At 42.9% G+C, this 16,860-nt stretch overlaps 2 protein-coding genes across 14 annotated transcripts in view; one reads left to right on the top strand and one right to left on the bottom strand.

Moving 5' to 3' along the window:
* The window catches only part of EFCAB11 (EF-hand calcium binding domain 11), a 55,608-nt gene extending 53,499 nt beyond the window's left edge, over positions 1 to 2,109 (bottom strand). Inside the window, exon 1 of one of the 9 annotated variants that reach the window (XM_053377290.1) lies at positions 1,933 to 2,109. In XM_053377290.1, coding sequence (XP_053233265.1) covers positions 1,933 to 2,004 — 72 coding nt within the window. In that variant the 5' untranslated portion in view covers positions 2,005 to 2,109. Of the gene's footprint in view, positions 1 to 1,687; positions 1,869 to 1,932 lie in introns of those variants that run through there. The other 8 variants (XM_053377298.1, XM_053377316.1, XM_053377306.1 and 5 more) reach the window with 8 other exon arrangements.
* A 389-nt stretch (positions 2,110 to 2,498) lies between these two features.
* Positions 2,499 to 16,860, top strand: part of TDP1 (tyrosyl-DNA phosphodiesterase 1) — a 33,862-nt gene continuing 19,500 nt past the window's right edge. For 4 of the 5 annotated variants that reach the window (XR_008328956.1, XM_053377138.1, XM_053377165.1 and 1 more), the window contains exons 1-7: positions 2,499 to 3,344; positions 4,600 to 4,643; positions 5,430 to 5,485; positions 10,296 to 10,392; positions 10,984 to 11,018; positions 11,227 to 11,364; positions 15,693 to 15,785. Coding sequence is in view for 4 of the 5 variants with exons in the window: in XM_053377138.1 (XP_053233113.1) it covers positions 2,810 to 3,344; positions 4,600 to 4,643; positions 5,430 to 5,485; positions 10,296 to 10,392; positions 10,984 to 11,018; positions 11,227 to 11,364; positions 15,693 to 15,785 (998 nt within the window). In the remaining variant the exon portion in view is untranslated. The remainder of the gene's footprint in view (positions 3,345 to 4,599; positions 4,644 to 5,429; positions 5,486 to 10,295; positions 10,393 to 10,983; positions 11,019 to 11,226; positions 11,365 to 15,692; positions 15,786 to 16,860) is intronic. The other variant, XM_053377146.1, reaches the window with a different exon arrangement.

Below are 16,860 nucleotides of genomic sequence, written 5' to 3'. Positions count from 1 at the left end.
GGGTTAAAGCCTCAGTGCCTAGGACTTGCCGATCATCAGGTCAGCAGTTCGAATCCCCGCGGCGGGGTGCGCTCCCGTTGCTCGGTCCCAGCGCCTGCCAACCTAGCAGTTCAAAAGCACCCCTGGGTGCAAGTAGATAAATAGGGACCGCTTACTAACGGGAAGGTAAACGGCGTTTCCGTGTGCTGTGCTGGCTCGCCAGATGCAGCTTGTCACGCTGGCCACGTGACCCGGAAGTGTCTGCGGACAGCGCTGGCTCCCGGCCTATAGAGTGAGATGAGCGCACAACCCTAGAGTCTGGCAAGACTGGCCTGTACGGGCAGGGGTACCTTTACCTTTAAGAGTACAAAGATGGAGTGTTGGTGGGGGAGTAGATATTCAAATAAGTGCTACAGCGGACAACAGGTAAGGAGGAATATGGCTGGTTCCAAGTCTCTGGAAGTACAAAATACAAAACACAGCTGTTATCCAGGTCTGTCTCTATCCTTAGGTGAAGCACACATTAAACAGGTGAATAAATCAATTGAAGGGAAGGTCTGTAATTGTAGGACAACCACTTGTTCTCCCTTTGAATAGAATAGGGCTTCTCCTTCAAGATATTTAGGTCTGCAAACATGTGCATGTTTACCTTAAGTATTTACAATTAATTCTGATATATCAGGGCAATTGTTCGTGTGATGTGAACTGTGGAATTAATACTTTTGGAAATGCAGTTACCTTTCGCCAACACACTGCAGATAATTTGGCTAGTGTCTAATTATTTGGCTAGCTATGGAGGGACTAGCCAGGTGAAGCCTCCAGAGGGACACAACTGAGGTTCCCAATGTGTGGGGTTTCTGTGTGTGCCAAACTGAGTCTTTGACCTGGGTGGAATGAAGCCTTGTTTCGTCTTTGGTCTAGCCCAGAGTGCAGCCTACAAGCACCCAAGCCTCTTGATAGTTTCCAAGTCATGAGAAGTAACAATTCCTCATTAGATTCATCTGGAGTAACGTGTCCAGGTCTGGGACTTCTCACTTTAAGAAGGATGTGGACCAACTAGAAGGGGACAGAAGTATAGGAAATGAAGTCCTTATGAGGAAACGTTGAACAAGCATACCCTGAAGAAGGAAAAAGACTGAGGTGGGATTATAAAAAGGTAAAGCTAAAGGACCCCTGACAGTTAAGTCCAGTCGCGAACGACTCTGGGGTTGCAGCGCTCATCTCGCTTTACTGGCCGAGGGAGCTGATGTTTGGAAACGCCGTTTACCTTCCCTCCGGAGCAGTACCTATTTATCTACTTGCACTTTGACATGCTCAGCAAGCCCTAGGCTCAGTGGTTTAGACCACAGCGCCACACACGTCCGTTTGAGGTGGGATTATAGCACTCCTCAAATATCTTCTAATGAAGGGCTGACGCTTTAGAAGAGGGCAAAGCCTTTATCTTTTCTGCCTTAGATGGGAGGGCTATACCTAATGTGTTTACGATGGAAGAGGGTGTATTTTGATTGAACATTAGAGGAACTTAAATGCAGCCCTGTTTAGGGACTTTTTAAGGTTTGATGTTTGATTGTGTTTTTAATATTCTGTTGGGAGCTGCCCAGAGTGCCTAGGGAAACCCAGCCAGAGGGCCGGGGTATAAATAAACTGTTTTGTTGTCGTCGTTGTAAATATTGGTGGGGGTTGTGTTGGGGGGGGGGTCGCTACTGACCTTCAAGCAAAGACTAGACATCCAAATACCGAGGATTTCCAGCATCTCTGATGAAATGTTTAGGAGTACGTATTGGGGAGACCCAGGTCCAAATCACCACTAAGCTGCCTGGGATGGTCTCGGGCCAGTCACTCCCTGGCCTACCTCACAGGGCTGTTGTAAGGACGAAAGAGAGCGGAGGAAAAGTGGAACACAAATGCAACTAAAGAACACCCAACACACACACACCACACCTCGTTACCTACTTTAACCCACCGCTTCCTGCGACTCTCCTCGCCACTTAATCCGCTCTCTGCCTCTTCACGCCATGCGCACATCGCAGACGCTGCCTCAAACCGCCGCCAAGCTTCCCATGGCAACCCAACCGCTCTCCTTAGCAACCACAACGCCGCCCCTCATTGGCTGGAAGCGCGAGGCGGGAAAGCCGCTATTGTCCCCACCCACTCACTCTCCCTCCTGGGCCGAAGGAATCGTCTGATTGGGTGAGGCGTCTGTCATATGGTTTCGAGGCGGGCGGTTATTCTCCCGGAACCGGAAGCTCGTTCTATAATAGGGCCGCCCCTGGCGGTTCTGGTTCCTCCACGCGACGCTGAACGCGCTTGGCTCAAAAGCCCCGGTTGCTTTTGAGGAGCTTCTTTTCCTGTTTCTTTCCTTCCTGAGGGAATGGCGGCCTCCGCAAAGGGATAGCTCTGCAAGGCTCCTGCCAGGACACCGTCCGCTTTCGGTTGCAAGAAGCGACCCAAACTCTTCCTCTGCCGTGTTTCTTATGTCAGACGCTCTGGAAAAAAAAATTAAAAATAGGCGCTTGAGTTTAGCGGTTTTTTTTAACCGCCCAGTAGGTGAACGCGCCAGCTTCACCCGGGGCAGCCCTTTAAAAAAAGACATTTTTGAAAGGTCACCCGTGACTAACTGGCCCTTTAAGGTATAGGAAGAAAAAGCAGGTTCCGACCTGGAGGTTCACTGGTCTGAAGGGAAGAGGGTGTGGGCTGTGGAGGAGAACGTGTGAAAAAGCGAAAACAACGGGGAAAGTGAAAGGGGTTGTGATGAGGTGGGCATAGTAACCCCTGAGCTCCTCCTAGGTATCACCTCTGCTTCCCACCCCGATCCTCCTGGCACGATATCATGTCTCAGGAAAGTGAGCATGGGAAATGGACAGTGTCTAGTAGCGATGATGAGAGTGCAGCGGAACAAACGAAGAGCGAGATACCGTCCACCTCTTTGCTGCAGCAAACTGGGCAAGAGAAGGGTCCCCGTTACCCTTGCTCAGAGGCCAGGAAAGCTGCTCACAAAAGAAAAGCATCTCCCCTGGAGCATAGCGATGGAAGCTTTCCGCAGGAAGTGGCCCCGGCTCAGAAACAGAAGCCCTCTCAAGAAGGTTTAGGTTGGTGCCTTTCTAGTAGTGATGATGAGGAAGACAATCTGAAAGAGCGAAGGGGGAAAGGAGGTGCAGCAGCTGGAGTCGGGCAGGAAGAGAGTTGTGCTCCTAAGGGGATCCTATCAAACCATAAACTTCCACCAAGCCACGAAAGGACAGAGCCGTCTGACAGAGTACAAGATGCTTGGGATCTATTAAATGGACGAAACCCTTTCAGATTCTTCCTCACTAAAGTCAAAGGAATTAAGGCAAAGTACAATTCTGGAGCCCTACACATAAAAGGTAAGTAATGGTATACCGGAATGGGGATAAATGCATACACATTTTGGGTGTTAGCTTTTTCTAAGAGATGGTATAAATGTCACTGTAGCTGGTATATAGAGGCATAGCAGTGTAATGTGTGAAACAAATGAAAGATTGCAGTGGTCAGAAAACTAGCTTGGGGTTCACACACATATACACCACTTGATTTATTTATCTTTGCTGACTAGCAGTGGTTTCAATCAAAAAGCATAGCATTTTAGGTGATACTAAACAGCGGGTGGCGCTGTGGTCTAAACCACTGAGCCTAAGGCTTGCTGATCAAAAGGTTGGCTGTTTGAATCCCCGTGATGGAGTGAGCTCCCGTTGCTCGGTCCCTGCTCCTGCCAACCTAGCAGTTCGAAAGCACTTCAAAGTGCAAGTAGATAAATAGGTACCGCTCTGGCAGGAAGGTAAACGGCATTTCCGTGTGCTGCTCTGGTTCGCCAAAAATGACTGGACCCGGAAGCTGTATGCCGGCTCCCTTGGCCAATAAAGCAAGATGAGCGCCGCAACCCCAGAGTCGTCCGTGACTGGACCTAATGGTCAGGGGTCCCTTTACCTTTAAATCTCTAGCAGGTGTTTATATTCAATAAAATCTCTGACCAAAGACTCCTGAATAAGCTTAGTAGTTTGGGGATAAGAGGACATGTCCTCTTAGGAATCACTAACTGGTTACAGAAGAGGGCGGAGATAATAAATTGACAGTTCTCGTAATGGAGGCATCTGTGAAACAGGATCACCTGAGTATTAGTATTGGGATCTCTGCTTTTAACTTTGTTCATGGATGTCCTGTAGCTGGGGTTGATCCTGAGGTTGCCTGGTTTTCTGACAACAAATGGTTCAGAATGGTAAGAATAAAAAGGTATGGTGAAAAGCTCTGAAAAGCATCTCTTCCAAATATGTGACCAGAGATTAAAATGACACTTAACACCCAGTAGGGTGTAAAATGATAAATGTAAGTGTCCCATTGTAAGTGGGACAAAAAATCCTAACTTCACATAAACACTTAGGGCCTGAACGTATGGGATAGTGGTAGATCATTTGATGAATATGTTGACACAGTGTGCAGCTTGTTAAAGAACAAATAGTAGTTTACACTTTTGTGAGGTAGGCTTGTTTTCAGTTACATGTCTCAACCCTGAATTTGACTTATGGCTAATGTTGTTAAAACAAATTTGCTGATGTTTATTTCAGTAGAAATGTTTATTTACAAAACTTTAAATTTTTATGACAGATATTTTGTCTCCCCTCTTTGGAACTCTTGTATCTTCTGCTCAGGTAACTTTATACATTCATGTTGCTATTTTAAAACACAATGCAGTATTACTTGTTCCCTTACCCATAGGATTTGCAGGGGCATTTAAAGGAGTTTTCTGAAGACGCACATAACTTTTTGGTCAGCTTGTTTGCCCATTTGGCAGGAAAAATCAAACACCATCTCAGGAAATACCATTATTAGGACCAACTAAAATGTCAAAAAGCATCAAGCAAGCTTTTCAGAGGAAAGGGTGATAATGAACTTTAAAGCTTGCTGACATTTGTGACATTTTAACTGGTCCTAATAAAGGTTTTGCCCCATCATAATTTTCTACTGAACATGATTTGTTCTAATATTTGGGAAGAGGTTTCAATTTTTATTTTCCTCTTTGCACCTTTTTATGCATTTAGTTAGATACTTTTTTGCTGTGTTGGATTGATAATTTTGCTAATGCTGCATATGCCTTGAAAATAAATGAGACAGCCTATATTCATACATTGTGTGGCAGATGAAACCTAATTAATGTGCAGCAGTAAAAACCTTACTTAAGCATGTCCTGCATTTTAAAGGTGCTAGTTACATGGGTAAGCATTTTCTTGCTTAGTGTGTATAATGACTCCTATAATTAGGAAATAAAAATCTCTCTAAACCAACTGTTCCCTAACTTTGACTCTCCACAAGTTGAGCTACAACATCTGGGGAATCCAAGGTTGGACGAGGCTGCTCTAAACTTTCAGCAAGTGTTACTATGGAGAAAGGTAGCTCACAGGTTCTAACTATTCCTTCTTTTTCTCTTCATGACAAAGTTTAACTATTGTATAGATGTGGAGTGGCTTGTCAAACAGTATCCAAAGGAATTCAGGTATGCTTCTTTGAGAGGAGCTCCCTCTTGTAGTGCTTTTCTTCTTCTTCACATTACTGTTTTTATTAATTAAATTTACATACCGCCCTTCATCCAAAGGTCTCATGGCAGTTGACAAGATGATGAACTTTCCTTAAAGTTCAATTGAATCGACATAAAAATGGTCTAGGTTACATACTTGTGAGATTAAATTTATTGTAATGATATGATGTTGGTTTTTAGAGATTTCATCTCCATAAATTTATCAGTGATGAGTAATGGAATCTCCATGTTCAGAGGCAATATACCACTGAATATAAGTTGCTGGGGAATAATAGTGGGGTATTGTCTTCAATTTTTTTGGACTGAATCTGCAGGCCTTTATAAAGATGATCAAGGAAGATATGTGGCAATTGAAATACAATTTCAAGGAGAGAGACTCTTGATAGTAGGGGTATATGCACCAAATGAGGGGAAATCAGAATTTTTTAAGAAACTGCACGAGACGTTGTTGGACTTCATGGACTATAATATTATCATGCTTGGAGATATGAATGGAGTGGTATCGACAAATATGGATAAGTCAGAAAGACTAGTGGTGACAAAAGATGGAAGACTACCGAAAATCTTTTTTGAAATGACAGACAATATGGATTTAATTGACATTTGGAGAACTAAGAACCCCCTAGGTAGAGAGGGGACTTTCTTTTCTGAAGCCCAAAAGACCTGGACAAGAATTGACCAAATCTGAATAACCAGAGGAATGGCTCCAATGATCCGAAAAGTGGAAATTTGCCCAAAAACTTGCTCCGACCAAAACCCTGTGAAAATGGAAATGAAACCAACACTGACTGGTTCCTTCAGATGGAGGATGAATGATACCTTGTTTAGAGATCCAGGAATTATCAAGAAGGCCCAAAAAATTATGAAAGACTATTTTGAGATAAATTTGAAGACCTCTGTGGAAAAAAGAGTAATCTGGGACGCAAGTAAAGCCGTAATGAGAGGGTTTCTGATTCAACAAAATGCAATAAAAAGGAGAATTCAAGGTGAGAAAAAAGAAAAGATTTTGGAGAAAATAAGAGAAGGAGAGAAGAAGCTTAGAGCTAAACCAAAGTCACAAGAGATCTTGAGAGAAGTTAAGTTATATCAAGTACAATATATGAAAATGATAAATCAGGATATTGAATGGAAAATTAAACAGATGAGACAAAAGACTTTTGAATCAGCTAATAAATGTGGGAAGCTGTTAGCGTGGCAGCTGAAGAAGAGGCAAAAATTAAATACAGTTACAAACCTTGAAGTGGATGGAAAGAACATACAGAACCCACAGGAGATCAGAAATTGCTTCCAGAGATATTTCAAAAAACTCTATACACAAGGGCCACAGAATGAGACAAAAATCGACCAATTTTTGAAAATTAATGGATTACAAAAAATTTCTCAAGAAAATAAATTATTATTGAATTATAAAATAACTGAACAAGAGGTGGAAGGTGTGATTCAGAATATGCAATTGGGCAAATCTCCAGGGCCTGATGGGTTAACCTCCAAATATTATAGAACTTTGAAAGACTATCTAATTCAACCACTAAAGGAGGTGTGCAATGAAATTATGGAGGGGGGAAAAGCGCCTGAGTCGTGGAAAGAAGCTTATATCACACTTATACCGAAAACTGAGTCTGAAAAGACACAACTCAAGAATTACCGCCCCATATCCCTACTTAACGTGGATTACAAAATTTTTGCAGATATTTTGGCTAGAAGATTGAAAAAAGTATTGGCAGAGGTGATACATAAAGACCAAGCTGGCTTTCTCCCTGGAAGACATCTATCGGACAATATGAGGAATATAATTAATATCTTAGAAAAGCTGCAGGTGAACATTAATACAAAAGCAGTTTTGATATTTGTAGATGCGGAGAAAGCCTTTGACAATATTTCTTGGAGTTTTATGAAGAAAAATCTTCAGGGGATGAGGGTTGGACAAAACTTTGAAAACGGTATAGGTGCGATTTACTCTGAACAAAAGGCCAAACTGATAGTTAATAATGTGGTGACAGAAGAATTTAAAATAGAGAAAGGGACACTACAAGGCTGCCCAATTTCCCCATTGCTATTTATTTCGGTTCTGGAGGTTTTATTAAACATGATTAGAAGGGACCACTTGATCCAAGGTATTCAGGTCGGAGTTAAACAATACAAACTTAAGGCTTTTGCAGATGACCTAGTTTTGACATTACAGGAGCCAGTATCTAGTACCAAGAGGGCCTTAGAAGTAATCCAGGAATTTGGTCAAGAGGCAGGTTTTAAATTGAATAAGTTAAAAACCAAGGTTTTGGAGAAAAATTTGACGCCGATAGAGAGGGAGAGGTTTCAGAATGAGACAGACTTAACATTAGCAAAGAAGGTAAAATACCTAGGGGTGAATATGACTTCTAAGAATGTGAATTTATTTAAAGATAACTATGAGAAATGTTGGTCAGAAGTGAAAAAAGATTTAGAAATTTGGTCAAACTTGAAGCTTTCCTTGCTAGGCCGAATTGCTGTTATTAAGATGAATGTATTGCCGAGAATGCTATTTCTATTTCAATCACTGCAAATTATTGATAAGATGGATTGCTTCAAGAAGTGGCAAAAAGATATATCCAGATTTGTCTGGCAGGGCAAAAAGCCCAGAATAAAATTTAAGATACTTACTGATGTTAAAGATAGGGGGGGTTTACCCTGCCAGATTTTAAACTCTATTATGAATCAGCAGCTTTTTGCTGGCTGAAGGAATGGCTGCTTCTTGAAAATACAGATGTTTTAGATCTTGAAGGTTATGACAATGTATTCGGGTGGCATGCATATTTGTGGTATGGCAAGGTAAAAGCACATAAGGCATTTAAAAACCATATTGTCAGGAAAGCTTTGTTTAATGTCTGGATAAGATACAAAGACTTTTTGGAGACTAAAACCCCAAGGTGGCTATCACCTATGGAAGCGAAAGCTTTGAAAAAACTTAACATGGAGGCCAAATGGCCAAAATACTGGGAAATTTTAGAACAGGAAGGTGACAAATTGAAATTGCAGAGCTATGAGAAGCTTAAAGAGAAGGTGCGAGATAAAAAAATTGGTTTCCAGGTGGAAAAATCAAAGTTAGAAACAGAACTGTTAGAACCCAATGCTAAGATATTATCAAGAATGTACAATCTGCTGTTGAAATGGAATACAGAGGAAGAAACGGTTAAATCTGCAATGATAAAATGGGCACAAGATATAGGATATAATATTATGTTTGCAGACTGGGAGAAGTTGTGGACCACCGGGACTAAGTTCACGGCATGTAATGCCCTAAGAGAGAATATTATGAAAATAATGTACAGGTGGTACATGACCCCAGTCAAACTTGCAAAAATATATCACTTGCCCGATAATAAATGTTGGAAATGTAAAGAAACTGAAGGCACATTCTTTCATCTTTGGTGGACGTGCCCAAGAATTAAGACCTTCTGGGAGATGATCTATAATGAAATGAAAAAAGTATTTAAATACACTTTTTTGAAGAAACCAGAGGCTTTTCTCCTGGGCATAGTTGGCCAAACGGTGTCAAAGAAGGACAGAACTTTTTTTATGTATGCTACAGCAGCAGTGAGAATACTCATTGCAAAGCATTGGAAGACACAAGACCTACCCACTCTGGAAGAATGGCAGATGCAACTAATAGACTATATGGAAATGGCGGAAATGACTGGCAGAATCCGAGACCAGGGAGAAGAGTTGGTGGAAGAAGATTGGAGGAAATTTAAAACTTACTTACAGAAATATTGTAAAATTCTTGAATGTTGATGGCATCGAATTGAATTGAAGGGGTTCTAGCAACAAGGTTAAGATTGGATTGATAATAGATAATAGATAAGCTAAATAGGATTGATGAATTTGCTGATTTAAATCTTAAAAGGGATACAAAAAAGGGAGGCGTGAGGAAGTCAGGAAAATTAGTTAACCAAAGATGAGAAATTAAAAAAGAGGTGGTTTTTTTCTTTTGTATGTGTTCTTTTTTTCTTTTTATCTTTTTTCTTTTTATGTTTAATGTCTGTATTTTTGTATTTTGTAATTTTGTTTTTTATGTCTTTATATTTTTCTTAATTTCTTTATTGTTAAAACCTAATAAAATATTATTTAAAAAAAAGAATCTGCAGGCCTTTAACATTCTTAACTGCAGCATTGTTTTATGTCTGTAACAGTGAAACTGGGCTGTCTTGCAACCATGGTTTGCATATCTGTTTCAAACTTGTTGTGAGGGCCATCCTGGTTCTAACCATGGTTTACAGGCACATAATGTGTTCCCCTGGTTAAAGTATTTATTTCATAAAATTTATGTACCACTTGATTCAAAGAAAACCTCAAAGAAGACCGTGAAAGTGAGTGGAGGAAGATTCATGAAGGAACCTGCGGGAAGGAGGGTGAGGGGGTCCACATTACACTCCCAATCATTCAATCACATTGACTGACATGGGAAAGGGATGTAGCTCCAAGCTAGAGTATTTGCTTTACATGCAGAATGGTCCCAGATTCAATCCCTGACACCCCTTGTTGGGCGGGGAATGTCCCTTGTCAGAAAACACTTTTTTGAAAATCTTGAGAGGCATTTCCAGTTGGAGTTGACAATACATACTTCCAGCATAATTGATTGGCAAGTCCTAGGCTCAGTGGTTTAACCCACAGCGCCACCCGCGTCCCTCATACTTCCAGCATAATTAAGCAGCTTATAGCCAGTAGTTCAGCTGGAGGTTTGTGTGGTCCTTATCACCAGTGAATTGTCTAATGAAGTTTCCTTTGCTCTAAGGGACAAACCTTTATTAATAATCCATGGGGAGAAGCGAGAATCCAAGGCTGCACTACATGAAGAGGCACATCCTTATAAAAATGTTCGCTTATGCCAGGTAATTATTTTTATCTTGCCTGCATATTGACAAAAGATAAAGTATTCTCTTCTGTAGCCTTACCCCACCTGGTGCCCTCAAGCTGTTTTGAACTACAGCTTCTTTCAGTCCTAGTCAGCATGACCAAAGGTCGGAGATGATGGGAGCTGCTGTCCTAAACATCTGGAGGGCACCCGGTTGGGGGTGGCTGTTGATCCTCAGTCCATTAATAGTTTTCTGTAAGAAGGACTATATTTATGGCAATGTTACCAATCGGGAAATATTTTTATTTGATCAGAGTTCTCCATTTCTCTGTGGTCTCTCGTATACCTCTCTTGAGTCTTCTATATGCAGCCTAAGATACGTGAAGCTATAATAGAACAGTTGGCAATAGAGAACAGCATGCAAAATCTGTAGATTGACTTTTAGAATTTGAAGATGACATGTATAGTATTGGGTGAGACGGCTATAGTGTAATATGTGTTGAGTCCACCAGGGAGCAGTAAGCCAAAGCAAAATAAAAAACATCCTAAATCATTATAGGCAGTACTGTATAATGTTAAGAGTTTCTGTACTGGAAAAGACTTTTTAAAAATTGCATTTTTATTTCAGGCAAAGTTGGATATTGCCTTTGGAACACACCACACGTAAGTAATCTGTATTATATTGGGGAAAGCCAGTTATGGTAATAACTAAGGAACTATTTTCTTAGAGATGAAGAGGGAGGTACAAATGATTTTAAATAGATAAACAATAATAATTAAATCTCAGTATAATAGGAAAAGTTCTGACTGTTTACAACTTGGGATGTATTTGTGCTCAAAGCAAGAGGATGATTGACTCAACTTACTCTAGTGGCAGGCTCTCATGCCTCATGGAGTGCTGCTCCAGAGGGCCCCCACCTTTGGGGAAGTTGCCTGCAGCTGGAAGGGAAGAGCTGAAAAGCCCCTGTGTACTCACAGCACACAATGTGTGGCCTTTAGATTTGTTCAGGTAATGAAAGAAGGTAAGCAAAAGTCTTGAAAAGGAAGTGTCCCGTTGCAATTGCACCTTGATTCTGTTATGTATACCTTAAATCAGCCTTGCAAATAGGTGCACAGAAGTTACTAGCTAGGGTTGTCAGCTTTATAGTCTTTTCCTGATCTTGTGCCTTTAACACAGAGAACCTTACTAGCAGGTGAAGCCTATATTTGGGGGTGGGGTAACCTGCTTCATTTCTGCATATCAGTGAGGTAAGGGAGGGGACCATTACCCATATTGCTAGCCCACAGCTGTCACTGCCTAACAACAACTCTGGCTGCCTGTTACAATTAAGTGGCTATTTAAAAGCCTGTGCATTGTCTATATAGCCTTTTGTGTTAAATGGTGTTTTCTGTGTACAGCATTGTAACAGCACAAAGAGTGGTCCTGATCCTTCTAACACGGATATGATGCTAAGAAGTGGCCTACGTGTTGCCATGTGGATGTTGCCACAAATTCTGGTTGTAAATTCTCCCCCCTTCCTTGCCGTAACATCTAGGAACACTTGCCATGTGAGGCAGCAGCATGAATACATGACTTTCCCTGCCCTTAGGCTACATTATTGGCTGTTCCTTGTGGGGTGGGGGGGCGACTCACAACATGATTATATACTTGCATTGCTGCACAATTGGAAAACTAAAACAGTTTTACCACAGCATATCAATTTCATAAAATAAAAATTTGTGTTGTTCAACCCACCCATCCCTGCAAACCAGGTAAAACACCAGCACCCAAAAAACCCCCAATAAAATGCACACCAAAGTAGCACCCACCAGAAAGAGGCAACCCACCCATGAGTGCCTTTAATAGCATCCTCACTTTGTTCAGAAGTAGTATTTCAATAGTCTTTCAGACCTTGATTGTTTGCTGTGCACTATAGCACACAGTTTGTTCAATTTATGAGTAAGCTAGTCTTGTTTTTCAACTTCATGTGTTCATATCATTAGCAATGCTATTATGTGTGGTCTTGGAATGAGTCAGCATTATGAGCTAGGCATATTTTTTGCCATTTTCCTTCCCAAGTACCAGTTTCTAAGGCAACCTGGCTCTTTGAGGGGAATAAGCCAAGGCAACATATGACATGCTTTCTGTTTAGCATTCTACTATAATTTACTTAATGAAAGTTTTGAAACAAAGGGCACAGAAAATATGGTAGTTACAGCAACAGGAAAGGACAATGGTGGACCTAATTAACAATATTTCCTTTTTAAATAATAAAAGACAATGTGAGTAGATTTTTTGAGAAGGATAGGTAATATAAAATTTGGGTTGGGGAGGCCTAGTGACTATTGTCCTACTGAGCAAAAAAAGATAGTCAGTGCTTTTTAGTAAGGGTGGCTGCCAAGAATATATCCCTCTATTTAAAGCCTGTTGCAACCAAACACTCTTTCATGGTGGTTAATCAGGTTATCATTGGCTAATAGTCATGATGACTCCAACTTCTGAATACTAGTTGTTGGGCGGGGACAACAGTGGGAGAGGACTGTTGTCCTGGTTGTAGACACCGTGCTGGTATCTGGTTGGTCATTGGAATACAGGGTACCTTCCTAGTTTGGTGCCTTTCACGTGGAAGTGCTGGCTGCTGTTGTGTCCTCAGCAGTCACAAGGGCCAGAAAAGTTGCAAAAATAAAACCCATGTGTGGCGTTTGCCCTCCTAGGTGTGTGACATCATACTGGGTTCATAAGGAAAGGGTTAACTACCGTATTTTTCGCACTATAGGACGCACCGGTCCATAGGACGCACCTAGATTTGGGGGGGGAAATAAAGGGAAAAATTTTTATTCCCCCCCGCCAGGCGCGGGGCTGGGGCGGGGGAAGCCCGAGCTTCCCCCTCCCCCAGAACGGGACCCAGAGCCATGCCGAAGCTGCGCGCAGCTTTGGCATCGCTCTGGGAGCTTGCGGGGCTGGGGGAGGAGGAAGCCCTCCGCCAGCCTCCAAACCATGTCGGGAGACAGCGGGATGGCGCACTGCGCCTCTCCCGCTGTCCCCCGAGTTTGTGGGGCTGGCGACGGGGAGGAGCAGGCTTCTCCCCCCCGCCAGCCTTCTAGCCAAGTCGGGGAACAGTGGGATGGCGCGCTGTGCCTCTCCCGCTGTTTCCCGAGTTTGCGGGGCTGGCGACGGGGAGGAGCAGGCTTCTCCCCCCCGCCAGCCTTCTAGCGAAGTCGGGGGACAGCGGGAAGGGCGCGCTGCGCCTCTCCCGCTGTCTCCCGAGTTTGCGGGGCTGGCGACGGGGAGGAGCCGGCTTCTCCCCCCCCCCGCCAGCCTTCTAGCCAAGTCGGGGGACAGCGGGATGGCGCGCTGCGCCTCTCCCGCTGTCTCCCGAGTTTGCGGGGCTGGCGACGGGGAGGAGCAGGCTTCTCCCCGTCGCCAGCCTTCTAGCCAAGTCGGGGGACAGCAGGAAGGGCGCGCTGCGCCTCTCCCGCTGTCTCCCGAGTTTGCGGGGCTGGCGACGAGGAGGAGCAGGCTTCTTCCCGTCGCCAGCCTTCTAGCCAAGTCGGGGGACAGCAGGAAGGGCGCGCTGCGCCTCTCCCGCTGTCTCCCGAGTTTGCGGGGCTGGCGACGGGGAGGAGCAGGCTTCTCCCCGTCGCCAGCCTTCTAGCCAAGTCGGGGGACAGCAGGAAGGGCGCACTGCGCCTCTCCCGCTGTCTCCCGAGTTTGCGGGGCTGGCGACGGGGAGGAGCAGGCTTCTCCCCGTCGCCAGCCTTCTTGCCAAGTCGGGGGACAGCGGGATGGCGGCGTTCCGCCTCCCCGCTGTCCCCCGAGCTTGTGGGGCTGGCGGTGGGGCTCTCCTGAAGCCTGGAGAGCTAGAGGGGTCGGTGCGCACCGACCCCTCTCGCTCTCCAGGCTTCAGCGAAAGCCTGCATTAGCACCATAGGACGCACACACATTTCCCCTTCATTTTTGGAGGGGGAAAAGTGCGTCCTATAGTGCGAAAAATATGGTAATTGTGAAATGACTAACCTATAGGAACTCAAGGGGAGGAGTTAGAGTTAGAGTTGTTAAGAAGTCAGTCTGGAGTCAGAGAAGAGAGAGGGAGGATAAGTCTGTGGGTTGGGCTAGTCTGATGTGAGAGAATCTGTTAAGAGGAGTCAGTCAAAAGCTGAGATAATCAGTCAGAAGGTATTAGGAAGGTATAGGCCAGTAAAGAAACTATGGTTAAGAAACTGACAAGATATCTGAGAAACTATAAACTTGTTAATGTTTATAAAATAAACCTCTTTATTTGGTTTAATTTTAACAAACGTCCGGGGACCCTGTGTGATCGCCACACCATGCTTCCTACTTTCCCCAAAGAGAATAAAATGCTATTGTTCTGCACTTCTACTATTCTAGTCATCTAGTCTATTTGTTTTCAGGGAATGGATAGCCGTCTGTCTGTCCAAGAGATGTTACAGCTGATACATGAACAGCTGCTGGTATAAATTACTCCATTGCCAGATTTAGGGTGGTGCAGGTGGTTCCTCAACACAGGGAGCCGAGCTGAGGAATCACTAAATAGTGCACTTGAGAGCATACGCAGAATGGAAGGCAAGGGCACTTTTAACAAATTCTGTCCCAAAAGGAATCGTTGTGTAAAAAATGGGGGGAGGTTAAATTTTGTCCTCTCTTAGGCACCATATTATGAAAGTCCACCCCTGACTTCATCCTAGCGATGTGGCCTGGGCACCTACAATAAAAACTGTATTTATTAGTATCCACATGTTATGAATGTGCCCCTTAGGATACCGTGATGTTTCATCCAAAACTTGATGTATATCCCCTTCCTAGACAGATAATCCATCTACTAGCTGTGCCTTGCTTTTATTGTTTGATCTTGTCTAATTCAGTGCTCACTCTCTAAATGCCTGTTCAGAACTTCCTCCTCTTTACCAGACTCTAATGGAAAGAATTAGATTGTCAGCAGCACCATGTGTTAAACAGCACGGTGGACACAGTAGAGCTCTAAGGATCTCTGTATCAGAAATGCCACGGGTCTGAGCAAAAGTCCTCCAACACCACCTTAATCATTCTTGCCCCATTCTTCTTAGGGAGGATGACCAAGGCAGTTTCAGTTCCATACCTAGGTCAAAATCCAGACTGAAACTGTTTGAGATATATAGTTGAGTGTTACCGCCAGATTGAAGAAATATTTTAACAGCCATAAAGTCAATGTCCTCGTAAACATATTTATAGCTATAATATAAAGTATTATATCTGAGGACCCTGCATGCTCTGAAGTTGCATTTGTGCATTTGAGCCCTCTTTCATTTTTGCTGTATTTGGTGCTCCCTTCCCGTAATACTTATAACACTTTTGTATAGGAAAATGATGTTGTTACATTACGAAGAAGGGCTTCGCGTGGTGATACATACATCCAACCTTATTGATGATGATTGGTACCAGAAAACACAAGGGTAAGAAAGTTATTATAATATAATAATAATTTATTATTTGTACCCCGCCCAATTGGCTGGGTTTCCCCAGCCACTCTGGGCGGCTTCCAACAGAGATTAAAAATACATTAAAACATCAGTCATTAAAAACTTCCCTAAAGGACTCTTGACTTCGATAGCAAATGTTAGAATATATTATTATTTATTAGCTTTATCTACCACCCTTCGTCGTGAGATCTCATGGCAGCTCACAGAATAAAACAGCATGTTGTATGACTGTTATTTGTATCATTGGGTTTTTGGAAAACCTTGTATATTGCATGTGTTTAATGTATATACATCCAGGATTCTCAGAGGTTATGCACAACCACTCACTGTTTAGAAAGGCATTTAATATTGTGGTTTATGGCTACATGACATATGTTATTTCCTCTTTAATGGTCTCTGGGCTGCCTTATTTCCCAGAGGATCCATTGTTGGCTTGCCTCAAATGCCTTCCGTTATAAAACCCAGTGGCAAACTTCCAGTCCAGACAATGGTACAGCTAATAAGCCTCATTCCTTATCCAATGTCGAATCTAAAACAAGACAATAAAGTCACACAGGATGAAGTATTTCAAAATAATGAATTGTAGATTTATTATTACCTTATCTGTATTTTGGTTGTAGATGGTATGATGTCCAGAACAATAAGTGAAAGTATGAATGATTACTGCATGATTTCTAAAGTAGAGATCTTCTTCCATAACCCTACCAGCAAAATTCCAGGAATGTATTCCACCATTGAATAATGTCAGTAGTCACTGGGTACCACTTAGAGTGAAGTTCATTGGTATGCCTCAAGGAGATTGTTCTGATGAATTCTATCTGCAGTGAATTTTAAGATTTCAGCTATTACAGGGAATTGTCTGTCTTGGACTGTTTCATATTTATAAATATAAATAGAGGACTCCTAGTTAGTTTATTGCTCTAATAACTTAAGTTCACCTTGAGACGATAGTTGCTTGGGTCAGGCTGCTCAGAAGTCATAAAATGCAGTCTTTACTTTTTACGGAGAATATGATCCAGGTAAGTTTTATTCTTTACAAAACATACTT

Source organism: Podarcis raffonei, chromosome 1 (assembly GCF_027172205.1).
Source record: "Podarcis raffonei isolate rPodRaf1 chromosome 1, rPodRaf1.pri, whole genome shotgun sequence".
Lineage (NCBI taxonomy): Eukaryota > Metazoa > Chordata > Lepidosauria > Squamata > Lacertidae > Podarcis > Podarcis raffonei.
Note: the sequence above shows the minus strand (reverse complement) of the source record. Positions and strands in the feature narration are given on the sequence as shown.